This window comes from Oncorhynchus clarkii, chromosome 3 (genome assembly GCF_045791955.1).
Source record: "Oncorhynchus clarkii lewisi isolate Uvic-CL-2024 chromosome 3, UVic_Ocla_1.0, whole genome shotgun sequence".
Classification (NCBI taxonomy): Eukaryota; Metazoa; Chordata; class Actinopteri; order Salmoniformes; family Salmonidae; genus Oncorhynchus; species Oncorhynchus clarkii.
Genome location: NC_092149.1, coordinates 65,531,424 through 65,545,553, shown reverse-complemented (window position 1 = coordinate 65,545,553; position 14,130 = coordinate 65,531,424). Strand labels below are relative to the sequence as shown.

General features: G+C 46.9%; 1 protein-coding gene across 1 annotated transcript in view; it reads left to right on the top strand.

Moving 5' to 3' along the window:
- The window catches only part of LOC139385864 (KAT8 regulatory NSL complex subunit 1-like), a 90,072-nt gene extending 76,391 nt beyond the window's left edge, over window positions 1-13,681 (top strand). Inside the window, 8 exon segments of the mRNA XM_071131141.1 lie at window positions 1,570-1,723; window positions 4,702-4,841; window positions 6,220-6,320; window positions 7,275-7,294; window positions 7,394-7,558; window positions 7,943-8,081; window positions 12,858-12,999; window positions 13,617-13,681. Of these exon segments, the coding sequence (XP_070987242.1) occupies window positions 1,570-1,723; window positions 4,702-4,841; window positions 6,220-6,320; window positions 7,275-7,294; window positions 7,394-7,558; window positions 7,943-8,081; window positions 12,858-12,999; window positions 13,617-13,681 (926 nt within the window).
- The last annotated feature ends 449 nt before the right edge of the window (window positions 13,682-14,130 follow it).

The following is a 14,130-nucleotide window of genomic DNA, read 5'->3' as shown; positions in this document are numbered from 1 at the left end:
CCGCCAGTCAGCCAGGGGCCGCCAGTGCCGCCAGTCAGCCAGGGGCCGCCAGTGCCGCCAGTCAGCCAGGGGCCGCCAGTGCCGCCAGTCAGCCAGGGGCCGCCAGTGCCGCCAGTCAGCCAGGGGCCGCCAGTGCCGCCAGTCAGCCAGGGGCCGCCAGTGCCGCCAGTAAGCCAGGGGCCGCCAGTGCAGCTGCCCCTCTGTCCAGAGCAGCTGCCGCCCCTCTGTCCCGAGCTGCTGCCGCCCCTTTGTCCCGAGCAGCTGCCCCTCTGTCCCGAGCAGCTGCCCCTCTGTCCCGAGCAGCTGCCCCTCTGTCCCGAGCAGCTGCCCCTCTGTCCCGAGCAGCTGCCATCGCCCCTCTGTCCCGAGCTGCTATCGCCCCTCTGTCCCGAGCTGCTATCGCCCCTCTGTCCCGAGCTGCTATCGCCCCTCTGTCCCGAGCTGCTATCGCCCCTCTGTCCCGAGCTGTTGTCCCTCTGTCCCGAGCAGCTGTTTCACCTCTGTCCCGAGCTGCCCCTCTGTCCCGAGCAGCCCCTCTGTCCAGTGGGGTCATTGAGAGGGGTGGCCATGGTGAGTAAGCCAGGGAGGCGGACAATAAGGCGGACTAAGACAATGGTGAAGTGGGGTCCGCGTCCCGCGCCAGAGCCGCCACCGCGGACAGACGCCCACCCAGACCCTCCCCTATAGGTCAAGGTTTTGCGGCCGGAGTCCGCACCTTTGGGGGGGGGTACTGTCACGTTCTGACCTCTATTTCTGTTGTTTTGTATTTATTTAGTATGGTCAGGGCGTGAGTTGGGTGGGCAGTCTATGTTTGTTTTTCTATGTTTTGGGGCATTTCTATGTTTTCGGCCTAGTATGGTTCTCAATCAGAGGCAGGTGTCATTAGTTGTCTCTGATTGAGAATCATACTTAGGTAGCCTGGGTTTCACTGTGTGTTTGTGGGTGATTGTTCCTGTCACTGTGTTTGGTGTCACAGGATAGGACTGTTTTGCGTTTTCACATTTCTTGTTTTTGTTAGTTTGTTCATGTGTAGTGATTTATTAAAACATGAATAACCACCACGCTGCGCTTTGGTCCGCTTCTCTTCCTCCTACAGACGAACGCCCTTACACGTGGTATATCAGACCGTATACTACGGGTATGACAAAACATGTATTTTTTACTGCCCTAATTACGTTGGTATCCAGTTTATAATAGCAATAAGGCACCTCTGTGGTTTGTGGTAAATGGCCAATATACCACGTCTAAGGACTGTAAACCGGCACTCTTCATTGTGCAATAAAACAGCCCTTAGCCATGGTATATTGGCCATATACCACACCCCCACATGCCGTATTGCTTAATTGTACAGGCGTGGGCAAACTGTTTGGCTCAAGGGCCATATCGGGATTTCGATGATTATTTTTTACAAATTTCATTGTGGGCCGTATGTAGTGAGGTAGATGGAGCGATTCAGAGCCATGCTCATTGTTCAATTCATAATATTCTAGAATATTCTTCTTCTTCTAGTCCCCTCTTCAAACCTAATACAGTCAGTCAGCAGGTTTGGTCTGGATCTCCTCTCCACAGATAGCCTTCTGTCCCACCACCTCCAGAACGCTGCCCTGCTCAGAGAGGACTGGGTCCAGCGACCTCTACTACCGGTCAAGACAGAGTCCAGTCATGTCTACTACCACCACAGCTATATGGACAGGGGACACACTTCTCCATCAGGGTTCAGTGAGTAGCATCTAATAGACTATTACTAATGGTTTCAGAAAACAGTATGACCCGTCTTAAAACCAACAGTGTCCCCAGAAACCTGTCAGGGATTTTTCTTTGTTCTTCCTCATTTAAAGTAATAGATTGACAGTGATCTCAGCTATGCTGCTATCTTGTGTAAAGACTCCTACTGAGCTACCAGTGTAGATGCATTGGCTGTAATTCTCTTTTGGCATCTCACCAGGGGACTTTCACAGCAGTAAGCTCTGAGTCAGCCAGTCTAATCATTACTCTCCTGTTGCTCCTCGCTGCTTGCTCTGTTGGCTATTGACTGCGGGGGGTTAACGATCCTAAAGATTCCTAACGATCCTCACTGGGCTGAAGGGAGCGGTTCTGAGGCAGTGCGCTGTGGCTGGAGAGAAGGGCTGGCTTGAGGGGCTGGGGCACTGGCACATGGCTAATGAGAATTAGTTTTAGAGACCTAACTCACTCTGCTCCACTCGATTTCCTGTCAGCCTGAATCACCCCACATGGACAATGATTGATCTAAAAAACAAACATCACAATGAATATTCTACTGACATTTGCTATTATGTGGAAGATCACCGTCTCGTTCGCTTGAGGGGGTGATGTGGTGGGAGAGGGATGTGGGGGTGATGTGGTGGGAGAGGGATGTGGGGGTGATGTGGTGGGAGAGGGATGTGGGGGTGATGTGGTGGGAGAGGGATGTGGGGAGATGTGGTAGGAGAGGGATGTGGGGGTGATGTGGTAGGAGAGGGATGTCGGGGAGATGTGGTGGGAGAGGGATGTGGGAGAGGCATGTGGTGGGAGAGGCATGTGGTGGGAGAGGGATGTGGGAAAGATGTGGTGGGAGAGGGATGTGGGGGTGATGTGGTGGGAGAGGGATGTGGGGGAGATGTGGTGGGAGAGGGATGTGGGGAGATGTGGTGGGAGAGGGATGTGGGGGAGATGTGGTGGGAGAGGGATGTCGGGGAGATGTGGTGGGAGAGGGATGTGGGAGAGGGATGTGGGAGAGATGTGGTGGGAGAGGGATGTGGTGGGAGAGGGATGTGGGGGTGATGTGGTGGGAGAGGGATGTGGGGGTGATGTGGTGGTAGAGGGATGTGGGGGTGATGTGGTGGTAGAGGGATGTGGGGGTGATGTGGTGGGAGAGGGATGTGGGGGTGATGTGGTAGGAGAGGGATGTGGGGGTGATGTGGTGGGAGAGGCATGTGGTGGGAGAGGGATGTGGGAGAGATGTGGTGGGAGAGGGATGTCGGGGAGATGTGGTGGGAGAGGGATGTCGGGGAGATGTGGTGCGAGAGGGATGTGGGGAGATGTGGTAGGAGAGGGATGTGGGAGAGATGTGGTGGGAGAGGGATGTGGGGGAGATGTGGTGCGAGAGGGATGTGGGAGAGATGTGGTGGGAGAGGGATGTGTGAGAGGGATGTGGGAGAGGGGTGTGGTAGCAGAGGGATGTGGGGGATATGTGGTGGGAGATGGATGTGGGGGTGATGTGGTGGGAGAGGGATGTGGGGGTGATGTGGTGGGAGAGGGATGTGGGAGAGGGATGTGGTGGGAGAGGGATGTGGTAGCAGAGGGATGTGGGGGATATGTGGTGGGGGAGATGTGGTGGGAGAGGGATGTGGGGGATATGTGGTGGGAGAGGGATGTGGGGGAGATGTGGTGGGAGAGGGATGTGGGGGAGGTGTAGTAGGAGAGGGATGTGGGGGAGGTGTGTAGGAGAGGGATGTGGGGGAGATGTGGTAGGAGAGGGATGTGGGGGAGATGTGGTAGGGGGGGTGATGTGGTGGGAGAGGGATGTGGGGGTGATGATGTGGGAGAGGGATGTGGTAGCAGAGGGATGTGGGGGATATGTGGTGGGGGAGATGTGGTGGGAGAGGGATGTGGTAGCAGAGGGATGTGGGGGATATGTGGTGGGAGAGGGATGTGGTAGCAGAGGGATGTGGTGGGGGAGATGTGGTGGGAGAGGGATGTGGTAGCAGAGGGATGTGGGGGATATGTGGTGGGAGAGAGATGTGGTGGGAGAGGGATGTGGGGGAGGTGTGTTAGGAGAGGGATGTGGGGGAGATCTGGTAGGAGAGGGATGTGTGGGAGATGTGGTAGGGGAGGGAAGTGGGGGAGATGTGGTAGGGGAGGGATGTGGGGGAGATGTGGTAGGAGACGGATGTGGGGGAGATGTGGTAGGAGACGGATGTGGGGGAGATTTGGTAGGGGAGGGATGTGGGGGAGGTGTGGTGCGAGAGGGATGTGGAGGAGGTGTGGTGCGAGAGGGATGTGGGGGAGGTGTGGTGCGAGAGGGATGTGGGGGAGGTGTGGTGCGAGAGGGATGTGGGGGAGGTGTGGTGGGAGAGGGATGTGGGGGAGATGTGGTGGGAGAGGGATGTGGGGAGATGTGGTGGGAGAGGGATGTGGGGGAGATGTGGTAGGAGAGGGATGTGGGGGAGATGTGGTAGGAGAGGGATGTGGGGGACATGTGGTAGGAGAGGGATGTGGGGGAGATGGAGGGGGAGAGGGAAGATGTTGTCAGAGAGGAGGGGGAGATGTTGAGAGATGAAAGCTGCAGTTATTGTCCTGCTTATCTGGCCATGACAGGCAGGCAGCACGACGGTGGCAGTTTGAGGCATTATTTAGGATTCAGTACCACTTGTCCTGTTCAGTCCTGCAACCTTACAGCCCACACTGCAGATGACATCTATGTAATTATCAGCCGCCCAACCCCGAACAACATATCTGTAATCCTAACAATGAAACAAGACAAAGACAAAGACCTTGATTGTTTGTAGAACTGAAGCGGGAAAGCGTTGAGAAGGAATATGTCTAACCTAATGGGATTAATAGTTCAACATTAGACTGATATGTTATTATAGGCTACTCTAACCAAGCCTTGTAATCCTATGGGGGTTTGGAGGGTGGTTTCAGACAGGGGAATTCCAGTCTGTTGCTTTAACTTGGCTGCTGTGTCATTCCAGATTGCAGCCACAAGCAGCATGGGAGGAACCGGAGGGGAGTGGCCAGGGGTGTGTCACCTGTCAGATGGGCGGGCTCTGCTCAGACCCCACACAGGAAGGCTTATTGTGGAGGGAGGAAGAGGAGACACACCCACAAGACCATAGAAGGTACACTACATGACAAAAGTACGTGGACACCTGCTCGTTGAACATCTCATTCCAAATTCATGGGCAGTAATATTGAATTAGTCCCCCCCCCCTTTTGTTTTTTTTAACAACCTTCACTCTTCTGGGAAGGTTTCCACTAGATGTTATAACATGGCTGAAGGTACTTGCATTAGTGAGGTTGGCCTTGATGTTGGGCTTGCAGTCGGCGTTCCAACTCATTCCAAAGGTGTTCGATTGAGGTCAGGGCTCTGTGCAGGCCAGTCAAATTCTGCCACAGAACACACCATTTCTGTATGGACCACGCTTTGTGCATGGGGGCATTGTCATGCTGAAACAGGAAAGGGCCTTCCCAAAACTGTTGCCACAAAGTGGGAAGCACAGAATCGTCTAGATTGTCATTGTATGCTGTAGCGTTGACTGCCCTTTACTGGAACGAAGAGGACTAGCCCGAACCATGGAAAACAGCCCCAGACCATTGTCCCTCCTCCACCAATGTTTTTGTGCTGATGTTGCTTCAGAGGCAGTTTGGAACTCTGTATTGAGTGTTGCAACCGATGACAGATGATTTTTACGCGTTAACGCTCGGTGGTTCCGTTCTGTGATCTTGTGTGGCCTACCACTTCGTGGCTGAGTCGTTGTGCTCCAAGACGTTTTCACTTCACAATAACAGCACTTTCAGTTGACCGGGGCAGCTCTAGCAGGGCAGACGTTTGACAAACTGACTTGTTGGAAAGGTGTAATCCTATGACGGTGCCACGTTGAAAGTCACTGAGTTCTTCAGTAAGACCAATTTACTGCCAATGTTTGTCTATGGAGATTGCATGGCTGGGTCCCCATTTTTATACACCTGTCAGCAACGGGTGTGGCTGAAATAGCCGAATCCACTTAATTGAAGGGGTGATCCCTGGGATGGGATTTTTCCTTGATTAATTTAGGAATTTCTGCTTTTTAGGCATTTGTCCTCCATTAATTTCTAATAGAAACGGACCTATCCCCTAGCTAAGTCATGATTTCCCTGATTTTCTATGTTGTCCTGATCATATCCAACTTACATGTTAGGCTCCCTAGTGGCGTAGCGGTCTAAGGCACTGCATATCAGTGTAAGAGGCTCTACAGGCCCTGGTTCGAATCCAGGCTGTATCACATCCGGCCGATTGGGAGTCTCATAGTGCGGCGCACAATTGGTCCGGGGTAGGCCGTCATTGTAAATAAGAATTTGTTCTTAACTGACTTCCCTAGTTAAATAAAGGTAACATTAAAAATATATATATACATGCATGTAGCCTGCTGTTGTAGTTATGTATTCACTACACATATGATATGTAGCCTGTTACAGAGCAACCCATGGTGTTCACAGTAATGTGTTGTTTGTCTATAGATGAGGAGGACCTCTTGTCTCAGCTGTCAGACCCTGAGGACAGTCCAGATGAGAGCCTGGAGGATGCTGTTACACCCCAGACCTCACACACACACAAACAGGTACTACACACACACACACACACACATTATAGCTTCAATACTGCCTGGCTACTTGTGTGCATTATAGCTCCAATACTGCCTTCCAACTGTCGTGGAGAGTTTACAAGAACTTGTGAATTCAATATAGGCTTTTAATACAAACATATCAGAAGCCTAGATGGTCCGCGGAACACACACTTTTCCAGAGCACTGGCTCTGTATTTATACATATACAACATATCACATGCAAATGGAGTTACTTCCCTCAGTCCATCTGCCACCATTATCTTTCAATCTGTGCTTCCTGCTTGTTCACACCCAATAATGCCCATATCTGCTTTCAGATATGGGCATTATAATGGTGACAGGACCTCTTCACGTCCCAAAAATAATACATGCCCATCTTATCCTATGGGCCCCTTATGTTTAGCTTGGTGTGTTCTTTGGTATGTCTGTCCTTATTAGGACTAGTAGACTATATGTCTCTTCTCTTCCTGTCCTAAAAATATATGTCCTATGTCTATAGTCCATCCGTTGGTCATTTGGCTGACCCCCTCCTTTGTGTGTCCCTCTGACCTTGGTATGTCCAGCTGTCCTATGCTCTCATGGCCTTACTTTGGTTTCTTGTCCTATACAATAGACAATGCATTTTACCCTAAACATTTATGCATTTTGTGGCTTTGGTCATTACGTCTGTTATTTCTTGGTTTCCTGTTTTTACCAGAATGGCAAATGCACTCTAAGTGTGTCCTCTTTCTTTCTTTCTTTCTTTTCTCAATAGTATAATGTTTGTCCCTATATGTACCTTTTGCTCCCACACTACCTGGATTTATAGCTTGAAAAGTAAGCAACTTGTGAATTGACTTGTAATACATTGCATTCGGACATCTAGTTGAGGCGTTTATAACGAACGGTGTGCTTGTTGATGTATTAGTGAGCTATGTGACAGTTTTGTCTATGCTATGTTGTTCTCAGGATCCAATCTGCAGACGCCAGTTTGCATCCCTGAAAATGGTCTGTTCTTCGATGTCCTTTGATCTGTGTGTTATTTCTTCGCCTCACACGTTGCTCTGCTCCTCCCTCCTTCCCTACAGCTGGAGAGTGGTTGATAACCCACCCCTGGAAGAGAGAGAGAGACAGGAAGAGGAGGAGCTGCTGTGTGACGAGACCTTTTCCCAGAGGCATCTGGGGTGTGAAAAGAGAGAGAAACTCCGCTGGACCTCCTGGGATGAGAGCAGATGCTACAGACGCACCACCAGGTGGGCACTGGGCGCACCACCAGGTGGGCACTGGGCGCACCACCAGGTGGGCACTGGGCGCACCACCAGGTGGGCACTGGGCGGACCACCAGGTGGGCACTGGGCGCACCACCAGGTGGGCACTGGGCGCACCACCAGGTGGGCACTGGGCGCACCACCAGGTGGGCACTGGGCGCACCACCAGGTGGGCACTGGGCGCACCACCAGGTGGGCACTGGGCGCACCACGCTTCAACTTGCTGCTCCTAATTGAACCTGCAGTAAAGCTTCTCATCTCATTGGATCTCAATACAATACACAGTGTCTGTTTTTTCCTTAGAGAAGGTGTGGCATAATCTTGTTCCGATACCATCGTTTTTTTATTTCAAATCACCTGTCTCTGTAGATCTGGCAGTAGGAACGATGGACCAGGTGTTTCTGTATGGGACTCTGTCAGGGATGACATCAGAGGTGACATCAGCACTCACGTGGACTGGAGCTGCAGTCTGGACACGGACACAGACGGAGCCTTAGAGGAGTGGGTGGTAAGAAAGGACATTCACTGTCTAGCCCTTACCAGCCTAATGTCTGGATCCTGGTTCAGCTCTTCGTTACATTCTGAGTATGACGTCTTGGTATTACATTTATTAACCCTGCTGCAGGGTGTTCATTTTGAAAATGTGGCGCTGGAAATTTCACCAGCAACTTATTAATTTACCAGACATTTGAGAAATTTACTGGAACGATATGCATCGGGTGCATAACCTGATTAGGGCGTCCACCCACAGCGCTCAGAATGACAGAAATCACATTTAGGTTATGGTAATTCATCTTAACAGAACATGCAAGTCGAGGATGCAATGAAGTGCGTCCTTCTCTAATTCTGATGCACTTAGAATAATTATCCACATTTACTTTTCCTCAGCCAATAATTTACTAACAACAAAATCACTAGCCTATGTCAATCTACTATCCCCCATAGTAGAAAAGTTTACCTATTCTATTGTTTAGCTTGTCAAGAAAGAAATAGCCTATTCCAAACAGACTGGGAACGTTGTGAGATGATAGATCTCAAATTCATACAACCAGTAGGCCTAGGCTACATAAAACAAGTTAAAAAGGTATGAATGTGATGCAACAAATCAGAACGTTTAGCTTAAAATGTTGTTAAACTAATAGGCCCATTTCTTCACATTATAAGCGCAGCAATGCGCACAAGGCCGTAGTCTACGCGCAAATGTTAGTTTCATAATAGGCCTACAGTTAGTGGGAAAACACTGTTGTCAAAGTGACAGATTAAACATTTAGAAAGAGGAGAACATTTAAAGATGCAACAACTATCGGTTGCTAATAGGACTAGGAGTGTGTCTTATGCTAAAAAGCATATTTCTTTTGCCAGTGCCAATTTTAATTATTGGCTTTGCTATTTTTGGGCCAAAGTCCGGCTATTACCGGCTAACGAAACCCTGTCCGGCTGGTAGGGCCATTCCAATCAATAACCTATTAACTTGAATGCAGAGTTGCTAGCAGAAACAATGCTATTTTTTGTTATACACAAGTATGTTAATTATCAAGCTGAATTAGAGCTTTTACTTCGAAGTATGACTCACTAAGACTGAACAACAGTTTCTGATTAGGTGAGATATAAATATTGATATTTCATGTAAGAGGTTAGGCCATTAGTGGTGACCATGAAACATTCCTGAGATAAAAACCTATCAGATTTCTGCAGTGTTTAGGGTAGTGGACTGGTTGAGGAGTTCTTGAGCCTACACAGATGCACTGTGGGTGATTAGACATGGCTGATTGGAGTAGGTTCTGATTGGACTAAAGTCTTAACAGGACAGCACAGGCACTTGCAGCACAGTCGATTTTGCTGCCGACTAACTGACCCCCATTAACAATCGGTTAAATTAGTTCCAAACAGTAAAATGACGTAACCTAGTGAAAATACTATGCATGCATATTCATGGGTTACATGTTTCGTCACAATATTGTTTTGAACGTTTGTTTTGTACCGATGCCCATCTGAGCTTTCTTCTCAAAGCAGCGCCAATGAGCTCTGATGAAGATTTCTTCAAAAGTGCATAACAGAGTGTAGTGGCTTCCTTTCCTCTATACCATAGCCCCTGCCCTAGCCTGAAAGCGGGGTTGTTTCGTACGTATACTGTCCACATTCAAGGTTTCCAAACGGCCAAAACATTCAATGAGATCCAGGGATATGGTGCAACAAAAAGGTTTATTCTTCTTAAATCTAACAAAAAAATTATTCTCCAATCAGTTTAAAGCATAGATTACTTGACGTGAAAAAGACATCATATGACCTGTTTGTATGTCTGTATGGTCAAGACTATACCTCTCCCGCGTCTAGCTAGCACTCGTGCCCCCGAAGGCCCAACTTCCTGCCTTTATCCTAACACACTTACCACAGTACAATGAATGGGTAAGAGGGGGGGTAGAAACTAAACTAATAACAAAGGAATACATCCAATCAGGTAAATATAAACCATAAAGGTATGTACCTAATAGTTCTTCATATACATTCATATTTAATATATTTACACAAACGTTCATGGAGCTCTGTGTGTTCTGTCTTTTATACAAATATGTCCAAATCGGCTCTAACACAGTGGCTTGGAAATACAATCCTCAAAAGGAGGCAAATATTTACTATCAAAACCTTTTGTCATCATTTTGATGTTGCCAGATTGACTTTAGATGCAGTATAATGTTAGCTAAGATTGAGGGGAGGTCACCGGATTTTAGCTAGCTAATGTTTTTGACTTACTTCACTAGCTAATGACAACATTGCCATCTGTCTAAAGTCCATTTGACGTCATGATAATGCTGGCAAAATGGTTTCCTACTACAAATTAAACAGCCAAATTCTCTAAAACAACGTCAATTCTCTGGCAACTGCTCTGATGGACCTTCCTGCAGTCAGCATACCATTTGCATGCTCCCTCAAAACTTGAGATATCTGTGGCATCATGTTGTGACAAAACTACACATTTTAGAGTGACCTTTTATTGTCCATAGCACAAGGTGCACCTGTGTTTTGATCATGCTGTTTAATCAGCTTTTTGATAAGCCACACCTGTCAGGTATATTACAAATTTGTGCACACAATTTGAAAGAAATAAACTTTTTGTGTGTCTGGAACATTTCTGGGATCATTTATTTCAGTATATGTCACAACAGGTCTAAATATGTCATGACAGTGTTATGACAGGTTATGACCCGTTCAGATGTCATGACATTATGACATGGTTATGAATGTGTCATAATGTGTTATGACAATAGGTGTCATGTAAAGTGTTACCATATGACTAGGATTGTGCTTTAAGCTTGCCGACAGCTAAATCAAGTTGATATGGAATCCGGTAGAGCAGGAGAGAAATGTTGATTTTATAATAGTATCAATAGAAAGCTGGGATCCTCCTCTGTTCAATAGACGCGCCAATAGACGAGCCAACTCTGTTTTCACTGGAATTGTAATAAGAATTTTTGCGCAAAGGCTGGCCTTGTATTAGCCTACAGGTTTCACTTCAAGCATCAACCAACCTCGCTGTCTGACAGGTGATATTCCACTCAAACTAAGCTCAGTATGCAGTACGTGTGTGATAAACCAGATGCATGACGGACTAACAAAAATACACACCCGCCAATTTAATTCCACTAAATTATGCTAATTTACCTTTTATTAACCAATAAGCATGATCGGTCAAATTAATTTTCAGCGGCTAACTGATCAACGTCCCTAACAGGCACATTTACATCTATTTTACCATTCAAAACCTACACAGAAGATGCTGAATTTAACCAAATGACTTTGAGATCTTAGTATTGGCAGATAAATGATGTGAATATTGTTCCTACATGACTCCTACAGAGAGAGAGAGAGACGGACTGCAATGTTTAACTGGTTCTAAGGTGGCAGGGGCGCAGGGTGTGAAAGTCACAGGGACCACCCTCACTTCACTGGAAGCCTATTAATGGCTGATTCTGTACTTGTCATACGACCTTCAGCTTGCGTTATTGTGAATTATGGTTTTAAATAATATATTTTATCGTAGAAGAATATACAGTATTATACCATCTCAATGTCATTTTTACTGAAAGTGATACATGTAATTTCCTCATCTAATGTAACCCTCATTACTCTTCTTTGGACACTGTGTTAACTAACCTCCAAACGAGCTTCAATGACATACAACACTCCTTCCGTGGCCTCCAACTGCTCTTAAACACTAGGAAAACCAAATTCATTATTTTCAACCGTTCGCTGCCCGCACCCGCCCGCCTGACTAGCATCACTACTCTGGACGGTTCTGACATAGAATATGTGGACAACTACAAATACCTAGGTGTCTGGCTAGACTGTAAACTCTCCTTCCAGACTCATATTAAACATCTCCAATCCAAAATTCAATCTAGAATCTGCTTCCTATTTCACAACAAAGCCTCCTCCACTCACGCCGCCAAACATACCCTCGTAAAACTGACTACTACCGATCCTTGACTTCAGCGATGTCATTTACAAAATAGCTTCCAGTACTCTACTCAGCAAACTGGATGTAGTCTATCACACTGCCATCCGTTTTGTCACCAAAGCCTGTATGCTCTCGTTGGCTGGCCCATGCTACATATTCGTTGCCAGAACCACTGGCTCCAGGTCATCTATAAGTCTATGCTAGGTAAAGCTTTGCCATATCTCAGCTCACTGGTCACGATAACAACACACACCCGTAGCATGCGCTCCAGCAGGTATATCTCACTGGTCATCCCCAAAGCCAACACCTCCTTTGGCCGCCTTTCCTTCCAGTTCTCTGCTGCCAATGACTGGAACGAATTGCAAAAATCGCTGAAGCTGGATACTTATATTTCCCTCACTAACTTTAAACATCAGCTATCTGAACAGCTGAACAGATCACTGCAGCTGTACATAGCCCATCTGTAAATAGCCCACCCAATCTACCTACCTCATCCCCATATTGTTTTTATTTACTTTTCTGCTCTTTTGCACACCAGTATTTCTACTTGCTCATCACCAACTGCTCATCTATCACCCCAGTGTTCATTTGCTAAATTGTTGTTTTGCACACACTGTATATAGACTTTATTTTTCTATTGTGTTATTGACTGTACGCTTGTTTATTCCATGTGTAACTCTGTGTTGTTGTTTGTGTCGCACTGCTTTGCTTTATCTTGGCCAGGTCTCAGTTGTAATTGAGAACTTGTTCTCAACTAGCTTACGTGTTTAAATAAAGGTGAAATAAATAATAATAAAACTCCCTCCTCCTACCTCCCTTGGTCTGCAGCCTCGACTCCCATGGGAGAGTCGTGTGTTCCCGCTGTGTGATGATGAGGCTCGCTGGGAGGACAGGGAGAAGGCAGATTCCACCAGCAGCACAGATGACAGCAGCAGCTCTGTTCAGTCACCCCCATTCTCAGCCCTGTCCAGTACATCACCACCACCTGCTGGAGACAATGAGAAGAACACCCTTACCGCAGTCCCCTGAAATGACTTGGCTTTACCATGGCACAGGTACATCACAGCCACTGACACAGACAGTTCATAATGTTTCACTTTTTATTGTTGATATGTAGATTTTAAATATGTCATGTACAAGTGTTAAAAAAATAAATGGTAATAATAACAACAATTTAAAAAAAACATTAGTTGTACTGTATTGCTCCCGATTGGCACAGCGGTCTAAGCCACTGCATATCAGTGCTAGAGGTGTCACTATAGACCCTGGTTCGATTTCGGGCTGTATCACAACTGGCCGTGATTGGGAGTCCCAATTGGCCCAGCGTCGCCCGGGTTTGGCCGTGTTAGGCCATCATTGTAAATAAGAATTGGTTCTTAACTGACTTGCCTAGTTATATAAAGGTTAAATAAATAAAACATATATAGCTCGGCTGGATTTGTTATAAAACAATACGTTTAAGAAGTTTATGAGACCAAATACATGTAACTGCACCCACTCATCCATTGGTTAATGGTAAATGAATGGTTATATATGGCAAGAGTGTTCCACGCTGTTTTAACTACCTGTGTTGTCTCTCCTCTCCAGATCCCTTCAGGAGTTTAGGAGACCCAAAGGGACCCAAAGGGACAGAGATACAAGAGGAGGTCTGAACTCCCTGGAGTAGATGTCACACATAATGTGTACTTCATTTTAATGTACACTTGCTACATTTCCTAAACACAGTGATATTTTATTTGGATTCAAATGTTTTGGAGGAGTGTTTTATTTATTTAAAACATTGTGATTTGTTTTTATTCCTTTCAGTTCCTCTGCTGTATTTTAAGGTTTTGGATGGGATTGTGTTGGATATTCAACATGTACACATTTAACAGGCTCAAAATGACCAGAAACAAAGAACTTTCTTCTGAAACTCTTCAATCTAATGTCTATTCTTGGCTAGAAGGCCAGCATCCCGGAGTCGCCGCTTCACTGTTGACGTTGAGACTGGTGTTTTGCGGGTACTATTTAATGAAGCTGCCAGTTGAGGACTTGTGAGGCGTCTGTTTCTCAAACTAGACACTAATGTACTTGTCCTCTTGCTCAGTTGTGCACCGGGGTC